Consider the following 23,389-nt stretch of genomic DNA (forward strand, 5'->3'; position numbering starts at 1 on the left):
AATTTGTTTTTAAACTTGAAACACTGGGATCAGTTTGAATTTAGGTATAGTACATATACCATTTCATGTTCTATTATAAGCAATCGTTAACCCTAACATTTAATTCTTGTTATATATTTTACTGGTAATGAGCCACTAACTTCTAAAAGCAATAGTGTAAAATAGAGATGAACTAGAGAAAGAATGAATCACAAAAAGATGATTATATTAGTATGCCCAGATTTTCGGCAATAAGTTACCTGACCTGGATGCTTTATTACAGATTTGAAGGCTGGAAAGATCAATAAGAAATATTCAGCAAGTGTTGGTTTCTACTAAGAGCTTTATTGCGAGCTACAGATCACGACATTCTAATTTCCTTCTCATATAGTGGGGACACACAAAGAGAAAACTCTTTCTGTGTTAACTCTCATGTAATGAGAGTCATATGCACATGAGCTCCTTTAAACCTAATTACCTCTTCAAGATCCATTACCAATATTTTCTAATTCAGTTTGAAGGACAGAGAGAAAATGAGGATCAAAAGTCAAAATTGTAGCAACTTGAAAATAGGTTAAAAACGCAAATAAAGGTGGAAATTTTGATGTTGTAAAAGTCAAGGAAATTTGAAACACTGAATGTCTCACAGTGCCACACAGGAAAGTCTAGGAAGACTCCACATGAAACTCATAATTAGGAGGTCATCAGTGTCTTCCATTTCATCTGCACACATAGAAAACTATATGTTATGATGTGTCATAACAAAATCGGGGCCAGAGTGATAGCATAGCAATGGGGAGTTTACCTTGCATGCAGTTGCCCTGGACAGACCTGGGTTAGATCCCCAGTGTCCCACATGGTCCCTTTGAGCCAGGAGCGATTTCTGAGTGCAGAGCCAGGAGTAACCCCTGAGAGTCACCAGGCATGGCCCCAAAACAAACAAACAAAAAAAGTGGCACAAATTTATATGGTATTTCATTGGGCAATAAAAAGATGCCTTTGGCCAGGCTACTAGCCTTAACAGTCTATTTAATCATTCAATTTAGCACAAATCAATAGTTTCCACAGGTAGATACTTGGGATTAAGATTAAATTATGGGAATAGAAAAGAACAAGGTTAACTCAGATAATTGAAAGTAGCCATATTTTGTGGTAGGAGGAGCATATTATATACATGTAGGGTTAAAAACTATTATTTTATTTATATAATAAATTATATTTCATATATCAGTTATGAAAATAAAATGTAGCCCTCAGCACCATTTACAGAAATAATTTCATTTTATAATAAAGTTATAATTTTCTTTGTCATTTAAAAATATTTTCAACAATTATGTTAATGCATAAAATAATAATGAAATTAGTTAGTTTTTCTAAAATACTTTTTCTATTTCATAATGGAAGTTGCTTGATTTCTTTTTGTTCCCAGTCACTTACTACCAATATCACAGAGCCAGGAGCAAGTACCAAGAACGCAGAGGTAGGAGCAAGTCCTGAGTACTGCCAGATGTCTCAAAATAGAATAGCAACAAGAACAAAGTACAATGCTTTGATAAAAACACCATTTGTAGATGTTTATATATATCAACAAACATGTAAGATACACATTTATATTTGTTATGTTAAATATAAATTATTGCACTGAGTGAACTTTCTAAAAACAGTTGTAGAAGCACTTTTCAAATAAGATTAATGAGCTAAGTTATAGAATTATAACTATAATCATAATTAATGATACTATTATTAATTATTTATTATATATAATTTAATAGAGCTTTTGAAATCAGAGTACCAGATTAGATGCAAAAATTAGAAAATTTGTAAACTTTACTTTGACATCTTAGATTTTCAGTTTGCACCTTCACACATGAGGACATCAGAGTGGAGAGAGATTAAGTATATCTTGCTAATGATCACATGCAAGCTTGGATTTCTCCATGCTACTGTTCATAGCCCAAATGAAAACGATTTGGTGGTAGACTAACAAGAATAAAAACATCCGTGGCTGCCCTTTTGATGATTGATAAATTTTAGTTTCCATTTTATAACCTTTTAATTTTGAATAAAGAAATGCTAAAAGCACACGATTGGGGCAAGAGTGATAGCACAGTTATAGGGGTTTTGTCTTGCATGTACTGACCTAGGATGGACCCAAATTTGATCCCTGGCATTCCTTATGGTCCCCTAAACCTGCCAGGATATATTTCTGAGCAGAGTCAGGAGTAACCCCTGTGCACTGCCGGGTGTGGCCCCCCAAATAAAACAGAATCACACCAATTGCTTGGTAGCATCTGTGGGAAGGAAGCACATGAATAACAACACTTATATGTACTTTGCCACCTAACAGACTCAGATGCACTCCTCACATAAAAAGAGATTTCATCAGATTGGTTTTCCTATTGTTGTCTTATAGAAAATGTGACAGTGGATTAGAAATTGTAGCAGTCAAGGATAAGAGCACAGACTCTGCTTGAAATACTCTCATTTGAAATTTTGAGAAAAAAATTAACTAACCAGAATTTCCTGAATCTATATGATAGTATCACTAGACAATAGCATGATATAAAAAACTATAATGAGATTCCCCTATCTGCAATACAAAAAGTGCCATTTTAGGGAAAAAGTGAATGTGGCATAAATAAATGTCAAATAATATACTCTTTCAACCAATATGTGATACACAATACATCAATTTGAGGGGCAATTGAGAAATTGAATCTGAAATCAATTGAAACCAAGAGGCTCACTTTAAATAGATAACCATGGTCCATGAGTAGTCAAAGAAATTCATTTCCAGGGAGAAATACTTATACTACCTACATTGTCAAACACCACTGTTTTTTTTATCCAAAATCAATTTAGTTGAGAAATCATAGTTTACAATATTATAAAATATTGCCTTTTTAAATTTACTGTGCTACTATAGCATACCAACAACTAAAGTGTCAAGATACTTCCATTTTTATCCCAGGATCCCATCTCTCCACCACCCATATTTTAGCCTTCCCAGTTCATAAAATTCTACTTAATACATTTTCAGATTTTTTCTCATTGGGATTGTCTCATCTTTCTTAGTTTTTTTCATGTTCTTCACATAAGCAATGTTTCTCAGTATTTGACTTTTTCTGACTCAACATAGCAAAACACCCTCAAGTACTATCCAAGTTACTGTGAGCTACAAAAATTTCATCTATTTTATTGCTTAGGGATATATGCATCAGGTGAGTAACAGATAAATATATATTAACTATATCTTGTTGGACATTTGTTACCAAGTCCTGTCTACTTTAAACAATCCTCTGAGAATTGAAGTGTGCATATATGCCTTGTTTTATTTTGTTTGGTTTTGCTTTCAGCCATGGAGGGCAGTACTCAGAGCATAGGAATGTTCAAGAAACACTTTTAGAAAAAGTCAGAGGACATAAATGATATCAGAAATTGAACACAGTTCTATTGTGTGCGATGCAAGGAACATATTCAGTCTATTATCTCTTCAGCTCCGTTCTTCTGAATGAATGTTCTTGTGTTCTAGATGCCCAGGAGTGGAATTAATAAACAAATGCATAAATAAACAATGAGACTACATTGTTGGGTTAATACCAGTTTCACCCTAAACAAAGCTGGTTTCTGGTCCTCCCCACTTTTTCTTTACATTTCTAAGACTCTGCTCATGGGGATGGTCTTGGAACCTAATAAAAACTGTGGATTTGACAGGTCTCTGTCTTGTGCATGTCATAAGGTTAAAGGCTCTCAGAGCTTATGTTACACCCTCCTCAGTTTGGTTTGGATTATTTCCTTCATTCTCACATTCCCCAGGGTGAGATTATGGTTGATGAAGCCTTAAACTACATGAAACAAACAAACAAAAAAAATCCTGCACTATGAAAAGGTGAGGCCCAAAATAAAGACACACTAACAATTTAGGAAAAAACAAATTCAGATATCATATACAAGGGTTAATATCCAAAAAGTACAAAACACACAAAGAGATCATCAACAACACAAGGAAATCACATAGAAAAAAAGTGGGATGAAATTCTGACCAGGAAGTTCCTCTTCTGTTACTTTACATATTATAATTATTTTGACAGAGGCTAAATATCTTCAAGTCATTCATTACCAAAAGCCATAAAAAGGATATTTGTTTTGTTTTGTTTTTCGGGCCACACCCAGTAACCCTCAGGGGTTACTCCTGGCTATGTGCTCAGAAATCGCCCCTGGCAATGTGGGACCATATGGGACACCGGGGATCAAACCATGGTCAATCTTAGGTCAGCTGCATGCAAGGCAAACACCCTACCACTGTGCTATCTCTCTGGCCCTAAGAGAGGACCTTTTGCAATGTAATCACCTGACATTTTGAGTAGCTGGGTATTATTCATGGTGCTATTTTTGGTTTGTTTTCTATTTTTAATGATATAATTAAGAGCAATGGCTAAAAAAAGAACAACAACAAAAAAAACACACTGGAAGCCACAACTTAAAAAGTCATATTAAGGGCCCGGAGAGATAGCACAGCTGCGTTTGCATTGCAAGCAGCCAATCCAGGACCAAAGGTGGTTGGTTCGAATCCCGGTGTCTCATATGGTCCCCCGTGCCTGCCAAGAGCTATTTCTGAGCAGACAGCCAGGAGTAACCCCTGAGCATCACCGGGTTAGGCCCAAAAACCAAAAAAAAAAAAAAAAAGTCATATTAAATTGCGCTTATGACTGATGTGAAGAATAGGGGAGATTAAGGACATTAAGAGAGTAAGAACTTGAGACAATTAATTTTAGGCCATCCAAAGTAGTGGTTTCATAAATTCCATATCACTTTCTCTGTGAGCTACCATGACTCTGAATTAATTTCTCTTCACTACAATTTCTATGAAACTAGCCACATTCTAAGTTCCCTCACAGATATAAAGTCCCCAAAGGAAAAATGCAATAATTTAATTATTTTATTTTAAAAAGCATCTGACTACCCCTAACAAAATAATTCAAAACAGAGATATTAAACTCATTTCTTTACAAAGAGCACTTTCTTCAAAACAAGCAAACAGATTTTTTGCTCAGGCATTAATAATTGGTTTCTGACCATCAAATACATGATTTCATGAGATCAATAAAAACAAGCCTGCTATAAACTGTGCCAATTAAGATTTCAAATTCAAATGCATATAGTATATGCATGTAAGAAAGGCAAAACTTCTCAACAGAGGTTAAGTATTGAGTTCAATCCAATACTTCTTTGAAATTTCACTCACGGGGTTAAATGCTATAAAAAATTTCCATAATACAATTTTTATTTCTCATTAATTTAATTATTTATGCATAAATTGTGTACAAATAAATGCATATGTATGATTTTCACACTTTTAAGATTCTGCTTCAGTTCTCCCATAGGGAACTGTAAACAATTTGTTGCCATAGTGTGCATGTATTTGTAAAATAGAAATTAGTTATTAAGGAATAGAAATAGAAAAAGATAAATCATAATATTCTTATCTCATTTCACTTGGACCTGATGCCATTAAAGCAAAATTAGAAAAGTCAAAATAATGATCATGAGGAATAATAAAGGTCTTAATGGTTTTATTATGAAATAACAAAAAATTGCCAAAGTTTAGAAAATTAATTATACCTGCAAATATAATTCATTTAGTTAGAGACTTTTAATTTTGTTTTATTAGAAAGGTCAGGTAGCACACATTTATATAAATTACTATTTTGAATAATATTTTATATCAGATTAAATATTACCAGCTCAATTTTATTAATATGGAATTTGAATGTAGTGACAATCCTGTTAGCCCTAAATATTTTATTTTGTCAGAAGAGATGCTATAGTGATACAATTTAAGGCACTTTAAGGATATTGCTGGTTTAAGATTTTGCAGCTGAAGAATGTGGACAGAAGAGTTTCCTGTTGCTAAAACTAGTTATTCTAGGGGAATAAAGGTGATATTTGTTTTAAAGAAATATGCATGTGTTGCTGTCTTATATCACAGAAGCTCACTGTGATTGATGTCACTGTATACCTTTTACTTGTAGCTTTATTTGACTCTTTTTTTTTCCTCCAAGAACCTTCAATTTTCCTAACATGATTAGACCTATAACTAGGATATTTTTACCTGTTGCCTTAGGTCTGCTCTCATTTACTACAAGATACGTTAAGAAATAAAAAGGAATCGATGTTATGAATTGGTGAAACTGGTTAATTTGAATTCTTGTCTACAATTAGTAGCATAAATATAGACCACTATAAATTGTTACTCTGAATATATGAGCTAGACAATAAGGCCTATGTAAATTATACTAGCAATTAAATTATTCTATGTTATAAAATATGTTATTTTAATAACACAATATGTAAAGGATTCTGGCAATAAAATCAGAATGTGTCTTTATGTTATTTGGAAATCCTCATATAAAAATATTTGGAAAAGAGGGTCAGAGCAGTGGCGCAAGCAGTAGGGCATTTGCCTAGCATGCACTAACCTAGGATGGACGGCAGTTCAATCCCCTGGGGTCCCATATGGTCCCCCAAGCCAGGAGCGATTTCTAAGCGCATAGCCAGGAGGAAATCCTGAGCATCACCGGGTATTGTCCAAAAATAAAAAAAAAATTAAATTAAAAATGACAAGCTGGGGCCGGCGAGGTGGCGCTAGAGGTAAAGTGTCAGCCTTGCGAGTGCTAGCCAAGGAAAGACCGTGGTTCAATCCCCCGGCATGCCATATGGTTCCCCCCAAGCCAGGGGCAATTTCTGAGCACTTAGCCAGGAGTAACCCTTGAGCATCAAACAGTGTGGCCCGAAAACAAAACAAAACAAAACAAAAATGACAAGCAATTCCATATTCATTTTAGAAAAATTAGAAAATTTAGAAACACCAAAGGTGTAAACTAATATTCCTTAGCTGGGAAAATAGCTCAAAGGTTTGCTGTGTATTCTTTTTATCAGAGGCTTAATTCTGTCCCAGCACCAAATGGTCTCTGACCACTACCAAAAAAACCTTGAGTGCTAAGACTGAAGCAACTCCTTAGCATTACTGGATATAGAATCCAAACAAACAAAAATTAATTAAAAATAAATAAAACCCTACGATCAAAAATGAATATCTAAGAAAATATGCATATTATTAAGTATATCCTATTAGGAGTTTATTTTTGAATCTGGTATGAAATCAATGAACATTGTAGAGGGAGATTCTAAACACCCAGAATTTTCTCTTCACTGTGTCATTCTGATATATTATACATAAACAATAATTATATACATTATTTCCTGTAGAAGAAATAAACTACTATAAAAAGTTACCCATTTGGGGATTGAAGATTTGCATGTAAATGTTAATTTCTATATTTTCTTTCCTGTGTTTTTTAATTTGTAACCTTTTAACAACAAGATGATCTTCTTTCATTCTAAGAAAATTGTAACTGAACATTGTCAGCTTCTATACATGCTTTTACAATAGGATAACCTTTCTTCTTGCCCCAGCATAGGTAGATCGGTTTTTATTGAAAATTGCTTCAAGTTGGTTCTAATATTTACTCACTTATGCAGGTGCGTTCATCAGCATGAAGTCTGTATCCAGTATCACATTCACAGTGGAAGGTGCCCAGAGTGTTAATACAGCGCTGCTGGCAGCCTCCATTCACCAGCACACATTCATCAACATCTAGAGGGGGAAGACAGATGGCCAGGATTACAATGTCGTTCCAATGTCAGATTCAAAGAAGTGCCCCAATACTTCTTTGATACGCAGTATGTGTTATATTGTACAAAAGTAGTGTCTCTGTTGCCACAAATCTTTGGTTGTTTGATGTATTTTGCTGCACAGTGTAAACAAGAAAATACAGACGAAACTTTATCAAGCATTTAAAAATTCAGCAAGTACTAGACTAGAGTTCATCTCACAATTTTTCATTTTTTACATACTGGTTAATTAGACAGATCTGAAACATAAATATGTCCTTAGGGATGGAAAACTGGAGAGGATGAACTATTCTATCTAGAGCAACACATACTAGTAGATATATACCTATTATTGCTCTGAGGCTGCTGAATAATAATAATGGAGTACCCAATAATAGAGTTAAGACCTTGAATCTCCTACAAGATGTAGTGGGCATCAGACTAGAGACAAAAAAAAATTATGTTTTGGAGTTCTTGAAATTATACAAATACATTCATATATTAAGTTTCTTCATTTTTATTTTGGATTTCTCTTTATAAATTTCTTAACACATTGCCTGAGTTTATTATTTTTTAAGAAAAGAGGCAAATCATAATTACTTATATATAATGATTATATCCAATGACTTTACATTATAATATTTAAATAAAATATTCCTTAAAAGGGAATAAATTTATCTCTCAAGATACATTTTTCCTCTAGTTATTAGTTATCCAAAATCACACAAAAATTTAGCTACAAATATTGGGAAAACTTTTCAAATAACCAGTTGATTGAGAGTCTAATTAGTTTAGGGGCCAGCGCGGTGGCGCTAAGATGTAAGGTGTCTGCCTGTCCAGTGCTAGCCTAGGACGGACCGTGGTTTGATCCCCTGCATCCTATATAGTCCCCCAAGCCAGGAGCGACTTCTGAGCGCAGAGCCAGGAGTAACCCCTGAGGGTCATCAGTGTGGCCCCCCCAAAAAATAAAAGAGAGAGAGAGTCTAATTATTTTAAATTTGAAATATACATATCTTTTGGCAAATATCAAAATAAAGGGCAGAATATTTAATATTATCATGGAAAGCATGTGCCTAATGCAAAACACATCTCTGATTTTCCATATTCACAATCCCTAATATTCTGGAAAATTTGTGGCAAATATTCTTTACTAATATAGGAATTATCTAAACAATTACTGTAAAACATATTACATTGTAAATTAAGTCTCATGTTTTATTATAATTACTTTGGGTTTGGGGCCACATTCACTATGGCTTGGGCTGCTCCTTGCCTAGTGTTGTCGCAAGTTATGCTTGAAAGGTCCAAAAGTCGTGAGGGTATACTGCATTCAAGAAAAACACTCACACCTCTGTAATATCCCTGAATTTCTACACTAAAAGTTACTTGATTGGAAGAATTCCTTAAGTTAAAAACACTTTTGTATTAAAAACTTAATGTCATTAAGGTCACACTCCAAAATAAAATGTCTTAGGATGGGTGTAAGTCCATTAAGTGCCTAACTTCTAACCTTGACTGACCCTTGTATAGATTCTTGATGTTTGATGTTGCTTATTATTAAATAGTTTTAAAATTATAAAGTACTGAATAATTTTTAGCTTCACTAATAAAGTAATTTGTCCTAATAAATATTAACAACTTTCTTAGTATTCATTCAATGTTTTTCCTAGTACCTCTCCAAATAATCATATTTTGCTTTAGTGAGCTTTATTTTTTTAATTTTTAAACCATTTTTACAGGATCAATGATTCTCCTATTCTCCTAAATATGAGGTGGCACTCTAATTTTCATAATATCTCCTCTAGTGACCACACTAATTGGGTCACTCTCTTAATTATAGCAAGTTTTTTTTTCTCTCAGAAATAGCAAATTAGTTCAGATGTGACCCAATCAGCAGAAGTTCAGCATTTACATTGGAATTTTGGAATATAGATACTCTCCTACTAAATAAATTATTATGCACATATATACACGGTATCTCTTTTGTAGTAAATAATTCTCTTTTAATGATAAATCTTTACTAAAGAGAAAGCCAAGCCAACAATGAACATATAACTAAAGGAAGTACAGAGAAAAGGTAATGGAGCCATGAATAAACCATACTGGAATTCCTCTTCTCCATGGCCAGTTAGGTGATAATTATGTACTTTCATTCTTTGTTTTGTTTTGTTTTGTTTTAATTTGTTTGGGCCACACATGTTAATGCTTCAGGGGTTATTCCTGACTCCGCACTCAGAAATTGCTCCTGGCTTGGGGGACCATATGGGATGCCAGGGAATCAAACAGAACTGAGGTCTATCCTAAATCAGCTGCATGCAAGGCAAGTGCCCTACCACTGCAACACTGCACCACTGCTCCAGCTCCTGTTCTTTCATTCTTAAGATATTTTAAGTTACATGATTATATAGCCTGTTAGCAAAGTCATTTGGAATTACACATTCACATTGTACTGTTGGAATGCAATAAAAACTAATCATACTTAGTTTGCACTTTCCAAAAGATATTTATTGCCCTGTAATCAGTACATGTTTTAATTGTATTTAATCAATAGTTGGGAGAAATAATGTGGTTCTTGTAGCATTTATTGGATAAATTAAATTGTATCAGGTTTCTTGTTAGTTTGATGATCTGTCCCAATTGTGATGAAGATTTATTGCAGTTTGTTTTAATCAACTTTGCAAGTTAGTAGTAAATCTGATGGTGCTAGAAAGGTGAAGGAGAATGTCTTGAATGGTTTCCTTACAATTTCAATATTAGTGAGCTCCTGTCTTTTTCTTGTTCCAGTTACACCCAGGATTTGCTTTTAAAGCCTTGAAATTTTTAGTGAATTGAAGTAAGAAAAGATTGTTCTATCTTGAAATTTAATATCTTTGTTAAAAATGATCTCATCTAATAAATGAGAGCAGTTATTGAATAGTTTTACTTATGTTTTTTTCTATTATTTAATTCTATGCCTTGACCATTGTATGTAAACAATGATTTTTTAAAGGCTTCATATATTGAACAAGTTATTAGCTGTGCTAAACAGAAAAAGACAGAAAAAGAGAATAAAAGAATATGAAAGGGACATTTAAAATTTAGAATCCTGGTACTCAGAGAATTACAACCTTCAAAAATATTTGAAGTGTGTGAATAAGATGATTAATGCTATTGAAAAATTAAGTAAAATGATCTCTAAAAGGAATATCATAAACTTGAAATTTCTATGGATTTTCTACTTCAGCAAATAATGCTAACATTAAGCTAACCTTTAGGAATGTCTATTTCTTTAATTTTCCCAGGACTTTTATTTTTCTTCCTTAATGAAAACAAAACTGCCAAGGTCATGCTTTGGTAGATATTATTGCTTTTCTTTCTATTAGATGACCCAATATCACTTCTGATGACAACAATATAACAAGTATCTGACATACTGATATAATATTGACAGCCCAGAGTCACTGTCATACAAAGCAACAAATAATGAAAAGAAATCATATGCACAGAACTAATGACAAACATTAATTTTACATACACTTAATGATATTCAATGTTATTTTGTAATTTACAATATTAATTAGTAATAGCAAAGGGGAGCTGTATAAGTCTAGTAAAAATGAGCCCAAGACAAATATCATTGACTAGAGGTTTTAGTAAGAACACTATGTGTAAACTACCTTTTAAAAATACTTCTTTTCTTGGATGTGAGGGCGATCTAGCTGTGACATCTGTCACCCCATTGATCGCTGGGTTGATTCGGCTGATCTGGCTGGTCAGGCGGGTGTCCCCTTCCTCCCTCACCGCTCCATGTGCGTTCCTCCCTCCCGAAGCTGCGCGCACTGTCGAAGAGGTCGGCCTTCCCCGAAAAAATACTATTTTCTTAATTACAGAGCTCCTATCTTGAGAACTAGGACTAAATAGGGACTATTGCTATTTCTCCACACTATGAGCGACATGAACCTGTGCACACAGCCTGGCTGAGATAGCTTGACAACTCCCATTCCTAAATGAAGAAGTTGAAGAAGTGCGTATGTCTTTCTCTCCTTCCACTCACTTTCTTCCATCTCTTCACTATCTTCAGGGTCAAGACTGTTGTAGATGACCTCCATTTAAATCTTTTTAAAAATATTTGTTATTCTAAACACCACATATAAGTGATATCATGAAACTGAGTGGAGGAGGACAAAACAAATATGAAATCACAGAGGAGAGGGGCCAAAGGGACTCAGGTGCATTGGTGGTGTTAAGAAACGAAGGACAGAAACTATGGTACATATACACAATGGAATATTATGCAGCCATCAGGAGAGATGAAGTCATAAAATTTTCCTGTACATGGATGTACATGCAATCTATCATGCTGAGTGAAATAAGTCAGAGGGAGAGAGAGAGAGAGAGAGAGAGAGAGAGAGAGAGAGAGAGAGAGAGAGAGAGAGAGAGAGAGAGAGGCAGAATAGTCTCTCTCATCTATGGGTTTTAAGAAAAATAAAAGTCATTTTTGCAACAATCCTCAGAGACTATGAGAGGAGGGCTGGAACTTCCAGCTCACTTCATTAAGCGCACCACAAAGAGTGGTGAGTGCAGTTATAGAAATAACTACACAGAGAACTAACATAATCATGTGAATGAATGAGGGAACTGGAAAGCCTATCTAGAGTACAGGTGGGGGTGGGGAGGGATGGAGGGAGATTAGGGACATTGGTGGTGGGAATGTTGCACTGGTGAAGGGGGTGTTCTTTACATGACTGAAAGCTAATCACAATCATATATGTAATCAAAATGTTTAAATAAAGAAAAAAAAGTTAAAAGAAAAGAAAGGACAGGATTAAATGTCAAAGTCACGAAGGCAACAACAAAATTATAAGACCTTAACTTTAAAAACTAAAATAAAAGAAGCTGTTTAGATGGCAGACTGGTACAGGTGGGGCTTGTGGTGATGATGGGGGTGGTTAATAGTGATGGTGGTATGGGATGTACTCTGGGAATATTGGTGAAGGAAAGTTGACATTGGTGGTGGTATTGATGCTGAAACATTGTACATCTGAAACAAAACTATAAATAACTTAGTAAATCACAAGGTTTAAATATAAATAAATAGATAAACAGGCAAGCAAGAAGTACACATTCTCCTTTGTTAGAAGGCACAAAATTTTACTAAAGACTGCTCCAACTATAGTTTGGGTAAAATTATAGGACACACCAAGTTATTAACACTGCAGAAGCTCAAGTTTACCTTATAGTATCTGTGAATACAGTTAAAGTATATGTCATTTTAAATGTCCCATTTCATTTTCTATTAATTTTTTTAATATTCTTGGAATAACTGATTTGTTCAATCACAGAATTTTAAAGGAACTAAAAGTTAAAGTAATCCAAAGACCTAAATGCTGCAGGAGCCCTTTCTTCAACTCTAGGAACAAATGACTATTCAGACTTTGATGAATTCTTTCAGCTGTAGAGATATCTTTTTTTAATCCTTTTTCATAGACTTAAAAAAAAAGTAATGTCTCTAACTTCTTTTCTTCTCCTCCTACTTGTCCATTTGCATTTATGTAACATATCTCATTACAAAGCATTTGGAAGAAACATACATTAATAAAAATACTTTTTCCATCAGGTAATATTATATGATATATTAAATGTTATAAACAAACAAGTACAAATAAAAGTGTGAGAATTTATTAAAATGGCTATTCTGTCCTTTAGTCCAAACTAAATAGACACTGCATATTTATTTAGGCTATATTTTTGGAAAAAATTATCTATTTAAATTTCACTCTCCTGTTGTTTCCCTCACTCCATCTTTGCTGATGTTTATGAAAACAGAAATCCTTTTATCAGAAAATATCTCTCTAAAAACAGAATCACTTGATTCTATTCTTTTTTGTCATAGCTTTCAACCAAATTCCAAGAAAGATAAATTTAATTTAAAGTGCACTTCAGATTATTCAGCACTTAAGTATTTAATTAGAAATACATTAAAGTAATTGTATTCCCTTTTCATACAGTTTCTAACCTATGATTAAATGAGACTTTTATTATTATAAATCATTTATATAGGGATTTAAGTTATACTTCTTAAAGTTACCTCAGAAACATTAAAACTTATACATTAAGTATAAATGAACTGAACTCAAGCCCTGCAGTATCTGTTCATAAAAAATGGTGAAATAATTATATTTAAAAGCCCCAATAGGAACAAAATATTATTCACTCCATTTCTTTTGTTAACAACATACAAATATACGAATAGCAGGAAAATGCAATTTAGGAAGCATTTCTTTTTGTATTTTTAAGGATTATTTAAAAGTTGTTATCTCTAGAAGTTATGTCTTTATAAATATATTTTTAATGATTTATATATTAATATATGCATATTTTATGTATATACATACACATACATAAACAAAACAAAAAGCTGAAACAAAATAAAATAGCTACTTGATTCATGGCTGCTGTTCATCTATTGATTAACCTTTCGATTTTTGAGTTTCAATATCATAAAACCTATATTATTTCCCAATTATACTATGCATTTCCTTTTGTTAATTATCCTTTTTTATTTTGGCTCAAAAAATTTGATCTTCAACCTGATGAGTCCATTTTTACATATATTGATTCTATCTAGGTGGGAAGAAACTCTGGATAGATTTTCCACCTCAATCTGTTCTCCATCCATGGGGTTGGCCCTATTCTTCCTCCAATAAAGACTTCAGCTCTGGGGGATTCCCTCTCCTCATGGTCAAAAGACCTTCGATCTATTTCATCTCTCCAACTTGGTTTGGATTACTTCCTGCAGCAGGCCAGAGCAGCATCCTCAACCACTCAAGATTGGGGTGTGAGGAATTATCTACAACTAACCTCCCGTTTTACTGTATCTCAGACCATCCTCTAACAAGCTTAAGGCTGCCTATATATCTGATCACTGTTCTATTACATTTGTGGTCCTCAGTATTTCTCTCAAGTTATTTTCTCCAGATTTCACCTCCTATCTACAGTGATAAATCTAAATAACATAAGAATAGTATCTATTATACCCAATACATGGCTGATGTATATGTTTAATATATTTATTTTTAAGGTTTGAAAAATAGTTAATATATAGTTTACTATATCATTATTTTATGCTGATAAACCTGACTAATAGAGGTTACTCAAAAATAGCTTGGCAATCCAAGGTAATTTGTCATAATCATAATACTTTGGATTATTCTGTAGATATAGATGCTTAATAATGTTGACAAGTCTCCTCTTGGATCTTTTTCCTACCTTTCAGTCATTTATTATATGCCCTGGGCATTTTCTATTCTTCTTCCTATTTAACAAGTAGAAATTTAACAGAAGACCTGACAGAAAACAAACTATATCTGAATCTGTAGGATTCTGTTATCTAAGCCCACAAGAAGTGTTCACTAAAGGAAAAGGCTAAAATTTCCTATTGGAATCAATGGTACATTTTTTCTAAAAGAAAAATGTCATGTTGTTTTACTTGAGAAGTCCTTTGGGAATCTCAATATAAGTCAGGTAAACCGAATGCAAATTATTTTATAGGGGCTGGAGAGATAACATGGAGGAAAGGTGTTTGCCTTTCATGCAGAAGGACGGTGGTTTGAATCCTAGCACCCCATATGGTCTCCTGTGCCTGCCAGGGGCGATTTCTGAGCATAGAGCCAGGAGTAACCCCTGAGCACTGCCGGATATGACCCCAAAACAAAACAAAACAAGATTATTTTATAATATCAATTGGGATCGTTTGATTTATGATACTGTTAACTAAAGTTCCTCATACACCCATCTGGTGCACTTATTACTTGTGCACCCAATACCTTGTCACAAGCCAAATACAGATACTTTATAACAGAGTTTTCTATGAATCGAGTGATAGCACAGCAATAGGGCATTTGCCTTGCCTGGGGCCCACCCAGGGCTGATTCTTGTTCAGTTCTGTCATTCAATATGGTCCCCCCAGCATGCTGGAAGTGATTTCTAAGCATAGAGCCAGGAGTAACTACTGAGCACCAGTAATGTGCCCCCCCAAAAGAAAAAAATAGAATAGTTTTCTAAACTCAATTGGCCTGTCATATTTTCGGGGAAAAATCACTCAAAGCCTCCCTAGAAATCTACCTTCTTAAAACTAAGAGAAAGAACCACCCATTCAATAGCATCAGGCTATTATTACCCAACTTGGATCTTTTGAGCATCTTTGGGTTACCATCTTACAAGCTTTAGAAAACACAAATATAGAAAACTTTTAGACCTGTTACTAATATATATATATATATATATACATATATATATACATATACACACATATATATATGTATATATATATATATATATATATACATAGAGAGAGAGAGTATATACTCAAGTATTTGTGCTTGCACTGAATCTAATGCACATAGTCTCCAGTTGTCTTTTGCCGTCTGCTGGAGAAGGTGGTGCTTCAATTCAGTCCACAAGTCATGGCTGAGTTGAAAAGGTAGGTGGATGTACTGAACTGTATGCCATTGAACTATTTAACCCACAATATTCTGCGCTTTGTATGAGACCGACAGCAGTGATGATGATAACTGCGAACTCAGTGATGATGACAATGTCTATGCTGATACCCTCACATCAGATACAGCTGAAGCTCTGTTTGGACATACAAATGAGGAGGAGGAGAAATCCAGTTTTGAAGGATTTTAACCTTTGTGATTTAGCTTGATTACCTGTTAAGCTACAGTTTTCTGTACTTTATTTAATACTTTAAAGTTATCATTGCTAGTTTACAGTTTTTCTTTAGCAATAATAAATATTGAAAAACATTTAAGCTACTGATTCCTGAACTATTTAATGGTTTTGGGTATATATTTTTATTTTTGAAATTTTCCAGTGGCTGCTGCATTTTCCACATTGGCTTATACTTGAGTTTCCCCAGTTTTTAGGATAAAATTAGGAGGGTCGGCTTATATTCAAGTGTATACAGTATATATAAACATATACATATACATATATATAACTGTCCTGCTGAACCTTTAGAAAATATTCCCCTGTATCAGGGTTTTCTTTGACAGATGAGAAAGTTTTGGCCATTTATGTGAGTTATTAATTTTCATAGTGGTATATCTTTAATGACTATAAATAGAAGCTCCTGATATCTGACCCTCAGTCAATTCTTCTCTAGATATGATCACTTGGCTATAGGTACTAAGGGCTTGAATTTCTGTGTTAATTCCATGTTCTAATTCATTTCAGTCTTTAAATAAGATACAATCTTTTCCCTTTCCACAACCTGAAAGCTTAATACTATGTCAGGTCCTAAATGAAAATTATCTTCTTCCATAGATTACTTGGCTCTTCATATTAGAAATGATTTTCCAGAAAAGATCCTATATAAATTTTTATGTTCTTACTGTAATGAATATTCTATTTGACTTATAGGTTATTTACAAATAGATTTTTATTATTTACTAATGTTTTATAATTTTCATGGCAGTTTGAATGCAAATGACTCCTGATATATAGAGTAATATCTTGTCATAGTAAATTGTCAAGATAAATTTATTTTCTAAGTACATGAATGATTATATACATTAATAAAATTAAGTTATTATATAATAATCTCAGTAACCTTATTCACATAAATATATAATATAAGAACAATAGCAAGGGGCATATCTTCAATTCAAAAATGACAGTAGCATCAGGACTATAACTGACTAATATTAGAAATAGTCCAGCAAATTTTAGAGGATGTTCATATCTTTGGCTATTTGGCATAGAGAAAAAATTTAACTCAAATAGAAAAATACTATATGGAACCGGAGAGGTAGCACAGTGGTAGGGTGTTTGCCTTGCACGCAGGTGACCCAGGATGGACCCAGGATGGACCCATTTTAGTTGGTACCCTGGCATTCCATATGGTCCCCTGAACCAGGAGCGATTTCTGAGCACAGAGCCAGGAGTAACTCCTGAGCACTGTTGGGTATGGTCCCCAAACAAAACAAACAAAAAATAATCAAATAAAAAACACTATATTCTTACCTGATATGACAGTGTAAGGAAAATACATTTTCAAATTTGCCACTTAAGAATATTTGACTACAGGCAAACAAGACAAAGAGGCATTTATCAATGAGAACGAAACAAGGAAGTTTGTAGAGGCAGAAGTTTGTTAGTAAACTAAACAGACATTTTCAGCCTTATGCTTTTTTTTTTCTTAGTAAAGAAAAATGGCTTTTCAGGGGAAATTTAGAGAAATGTGAGAGTAATTTTATATCCTCAAGAGAGAATATGTGCTTCTCCAGAGGAAGAAAGTGCTATGTTCTTTCTCTGACTACTGCTCTGAACATGATTTGTGGATTAACAAAGGGAGTACAAATGAAAGAAATGGAAAAGTACAGGATAGTAACATTCAAAGAAAAGCAAAAACTGTCTGGATTCAGACTGATAACAATGAATTTGCTGAGGATGGATCCTCTTGAAATTTGCACTTGATGCTCAAAAGACTGCACTAAGAATTATCAGCTATAAGAAGGCACTCTAATTTAGCTTATGAAGCAGTTATTGCTCTGGTTGAATAGACATTGATTAGAAATTGGAAAAAATGTGCTGCAGCAGTTCTGGCTTTTATAATGTGTGACTCGAATATGGAAAGTGTCCCCCAAATACAAACTTAATAAAGAGGTAGGCTTTCATTTCAAGGATTGAAACTGTTGGTGGAGAGCATGACATTTTTCGCTACATACAGTATCATTCCAAGTACGAACTTGAATTCTCAGAGAAAAAATAGTATAGCATAATAAAAGGAACATATAAAATCAAAGGACTTAAAGGTATTTAATATAATAAATACTTTCTTTAGAACTAACTTTCTGGGGCAAGAGAGATAGCATGGAGGTAGGGTGTTTGCGCTGCATGCAGAAGGACAGTGGTTCAAATCCCAGTATCTCATATGGTCCCCTGAGCCTGCCAAGAGTGATTTCTGAGCATAGAGCCAGGAGTAACCTTTGAGTGCTGCTGGGTATCACCCAAAGACAAAAAAAAAAAAAGAACCAACTTTCTAAATTAATAAATATTTAATATGAAGATCCCCACAAACAGTAGTGGTACAGTTAGGGAAATAACTACACTAAAAACTATTATAACAATCCTCATGAGTGAAAGAAGTAGAATGCTTGTCTCAAATACTGGCAAGGGATGGGAAGGAATGGAAGGGGGTATTGGTGGTAGGAATGTTTCATTGGTGATGGGAGTGTTCTGTTTATAACTGAAACTCAACTACAATCATTCTTGTAATCATAGTATTTAAATAAAGATTTTATATATTTAAAAAAAAAGAATGTTTTTAACAACTTAAGCAACAAAAATGGAAAAATTGACCACTTATATCTAGGAAGAAAATAAATTTTATCTACCTAATTAATAAATTAATATACTACAGAAAATAAAATAAAAATCTTTAAAATTACTTACATGATTTTAGATGACCAACTCTTTGAAATATCATGCAAGTATTTTAGATAATAAATTCTAACCAATGTGCTACAATGAAAATATGTCAAAATGCTGACTAAGAGAGATAGACAGCCTTGAAAAGTATATATCACATAATACAGATGTAATCATGTATCAAAGAGGCACACTACATGCTACTCTTTAAGCCTAGAGAAGGTAAGAGGCAAAGGGCAAAAAGTGTTATTAAGTAAGTAACTATAGAAATCATCTCTGGTAATATTATCTAGAGAAAATGGTGAGGAAGATGAGTCCATTGTAGGAAGATCACCACAAATAGGGGAAAAATACAGTTATGGCAAGAACTGGGTGCTAAAAGGAGATAAAGTGTTATGCATGATACCTCTTCAGTAATAATTTTGCAAATCACAGTGTCTAAAAAGAAAAAGGGGCACTGAGATAGAATAGAGAAAGAGATAGAAGAAATCATTTGCCTTGCCATAGAGGCAGGCAGGGCAGAGGGTGAGTGAGGAGGGAAACTGGGGACACTGGAGGTAGGAGATATGCACTGGTGGAGGGTTTTGTACATTATATGACTGAAACTCAACCATGAACAACTTTGTAATTATAAAAACAACAACAGCAAAAACTTTGAGGGGCCAGAGTAATAGCACAATTGGTAGGGGGTTTGCCTTATATGAAGCTGACCTAGTTTTGGTCCCCAGCTTCCTATGTAGTTCCCCGAGTCTTCCAGGAGTAATTTCTGAGTACCACCTGGTGTGGCACAAAAAGCAAAGCAAATCAAATCAAAACAAAACAAATAAAAACAACTGTATCATAAACAACTTGTAAATCATAATGTTTAGTTATTTTTAAAAATCTAAAAAAGGTACTATAAAATATCATCTTACACCAAAGAGACTGACATATATCACAAACAAGAACAATCTGTGCTGATACAGATGAGGGGAGAAAAGGACTCTTATTTACTGCTGGTAAGAACTGCTCCAGCGTTTTCAGAAAACAATATGGATAGTCCTCAAAAAACTAGAAATTGAGCTCCCATATGATCCAGCAATATCTCTCCTAGAGATATACCCTAGAAACACAAAAACACGATATAAAAAATAGTCTCAGCATTCCTATGTTCATCACATCACTATTTACAATAGCCAGAATCTGGAAGCAACCCAGTTGCTTGGCAACAAATGAGTTAAAAAACTGTTTTACTATGCAGCGGTTCAGAAAAATAAAATTATGAAATTTACTTATACATATATGAATATGGAGATTATTATCTGAGTGAAATGAGTCTGAGAGAGAGGAATAGACATAGAATAATCTCACTTATGTGTGAGATATAAGAGAAATAGAAGATAGTATGGTAAGGGCCGGAGCGGTAGTGCAAGCACTAAGGCTCACACTAGCCTAAGACGGACCGCTGTTCAATCCCCGGCGTTCCATGTGGTCCCCCAAGACAGGAGCATATATTCAGGAGTAACCTCTAAGCGTCACTGGGTGTGCCCACCCCCCTAAAAAGAAGATAGTATGGTAATAATACTCAGAGACAATAGAAATGAAGATCAAGAAGATCAGTCCAAAGTAGAAAACATTCCACTAAGAATGGTGAATGGATTCCTGCCACCTCTGCTACTCAAAGCAAAGTTGTTTTTTTTTTTTGGGGGGGGTGTCCTCATGGCCCTAAAAAAAAATAGTGAATGCAGTTAGGGTGGTGAATGGTGGGTCTATTGAGAAAGTGATAGTTGGAACTGATTACTCTGGACAAGATCTGGATGCTGAAAGGAGTATCTTTTTTTTTATTGTAAGAATTTAGTCAAGAGACAAAATTGATCAACATATTGAGGTAAGCTAACATAACATAATTTAGTAACATAACATAACATATAATATAATATAATTAATATAATATAATAATACATGTAAGTCAAAGAACTTTTATGATTAAAACACAATTTTTTTATCATAATGGCTTATATATCTTTCACAGTAATATTTTAGGTACATATTAACATTGAATCAGGGGAATACCCATCACCAAATATGTCCTCTCCCAATCCCAATTCCCTATCTGCAACCCTTATACCCCACCATCACTCCCCGGGCTGCTAGAGTAGGTGGTCCCCTCTTTGTCTAGCTTACTATTAGTGATTATATATCTGTTTGGTCTTGGTACCCTCCCTTGTTTCCCCCTCTATTTAAGAGGTGGAGCTAGATAAATCGAGTTATGTGGTTTTGTTTAAGGAAAGAAAAGCAATATATTGGGGTACAAAATAAGAAAAAAAAAGAAGTCAAATATGCTGAAAATGGGCGGAGTCCTTCCAGAGGCTTTCAATCTCAGTTTGAGAGAGGATGTGAAAAAGGTAATTGAAACACCATAACAATACAGAAAAAAATATCAAATTAAATATCCAGTGAGCACTACAGCAATAAAAACAAGCACTACACAATAGTATCAGTTCTGAAATCAAATCATGCTAGAGTGCAAAAAGAAAGAAAAAGATAAGATAAGATTAAATAAAATAAAATAATACTGGAGACATCAACTTCAATCTCTACACCAAAATAAAGACGTCAAAAAAAATTGATCAATCTATAAATAAATATGAGGAAAAATGATTGTTTTGTGCTTTTTTTTTTCTTTTTCCCCCTGCATAGGCACAGTAACTATTGGGGATATTGTAGAGGGAATTCCCTTGGCCTAGGAGATACAGGGTTTCTTCACCCGTGAACTATACTGTCATGGGATTAACTATAGACTCTTGCATGATCATTTACTCTCCTGTTGGTGCTTTCGTGGTGTATGAAAGACTTCTGCTTCATCTTGGATGGTAAAATCAAACCTCTGTATCTAGAGATCTTGGTGACTGTGCAGCTTAAGGAATCTTATGCATGATACTCCTTTATTAGAAATAGTGCAAACCACAGTGTCAAAAAGAAGAAATACAAAGACGGAGAAATAGAGAGGGAAGTAACATGCCTACCGAGAAGCAGGCAAGGGGTAGGTGGAAGAGAGTAGGAGGGAAACTGGGGATCTGGCAGAAAATGTGCACATTGATTGAAAGACTAAAACTCAATTATCAAAATTTTATAACCACAATGCTTAAAGTAATTTTATAAAAGAGAATTTTGATGGTGGGGGTGGGGCAAAGAAAAAATATTTTAAATAAAAAATGTTGTTTTATATTCGTTATTTATGCATAGTCTAATAAGAATCACTCACTTTTTATTACATGTACTATATTCTCTCAAATGACAACTGAAATCATTAATAGGACACAGCTATCAAACTCTATTTATCAATGAGAAGGTATATAGTTAAAATTATGTTCTGCATTAATTAACTACTGTATAAGGTCTATTGAGTGCATTTCAAAAATATAAATTTAAGAACTGCATTCCTGTTTAAAAGGTTTCCAAATTTTGATATAACCAGAGAACAACTGATTTTCTTTAAAGGTAGACTGTATTCTTAAGTAATTGTTAGAAACCTAAGACAGCGTAAGTTACTTCTGATCATTATGAAATATGACAATGATTTTGAGATTAAGCGACTACTGTTATTCAGGTTTTGTCCACAAACTGCAGGAAAACAAAAATAGCTTGAAAAGAATCATTGCATGCAATTCAAGACTGATTGCTGTTCTTTCAGTTTGTCTTTTAAATCTGAATCACAATTGATAGCTGGCTAGTTGAACACTCTGTGCTATTCCACAGACAATAATTATCTTTCCTTCCACTCTAAATCATTTATGCAAACCATATGGCACATTTAGAAAATTTGCAGGCTCTAATTAAAAGAGTCCATTCAAATATACAAGGTCAAAAGAGAAACTATATTAAGATATAGCAAATACTTTTTTAGAACTATATATAGAGAACAATATAGCAGATGCATTGTCAGTTAAATCACTCCAATCTTCATTTGATTTGTAAAATACAAAAGTTCAGGAAACAAAGCACAGCACTTGTTTGTCTTTCAAATATGCAAAGAAACCTAAAATGTCAGGGAAGCAAAGGCAGAGGAAAGAATGCAGCATCTGCTCAATGGCTGTTTTGCCAGGTTTGTGAGTGTGCCTCAGCTCTCAACAGTTTGAAGAAGATTCATAACTATGTCAAAGTCTGCTTATGGTAGTCTAGTGTGGTAGGCACTATGATCAACCACACACATCCTACATTTAAGATGCAGGGCTCATATACAGGGCACTTGGAGTTCTGCCAATAGAAAGCCTAAAACAGTATTTTGTCTTTGGAAACTGATTCAACAAAACTCTTTGTATAAATACCCCCCTTTGAGGAT

At 34.0% G+C, this 23,389-nt stretch overlaps 1 protein-coding gene across 1 annotated transcript in view; it reads right to left on the bottom strand.

Moving 5' to 3' along the window:
* LOC126011773 (EGF-like and EMI domain-containing protein 1) overlaps positions 1 to 23,389 on the bottom strand; it is a 178,782-nt gene that overhangs the window by 62,872 nt on the left and 92,521 nt on the right. The window contains exon 3 of the mRNA XM_049775572.1: positions 7,514 to 7,636. Within this exon, the coding sequence (XP_049631529.1) occupies positions 7,514 to 7,636 (123 nt within the window). The remainder of the gene's footprint in view (positions 1 to 7,513; positions 7,637 to 23,389) is intronic.

The sequence above is a fragment of the Suncus etruscus genome, chromosome 6 (assembly GCF_024139225.1).
Source record: "Suncus etruscus isolate mSunEtr1 chromosome 6, mSunEtr1.pri.cur, whole genome shotgun sequence".
In the NCBI taxonomy this organism is placed as follows: Eukaryota; Metazoa; Chordata; class Mammalia; order Eulipotyphla; family Soricidae; genus Suncus; species Suncus etruscus.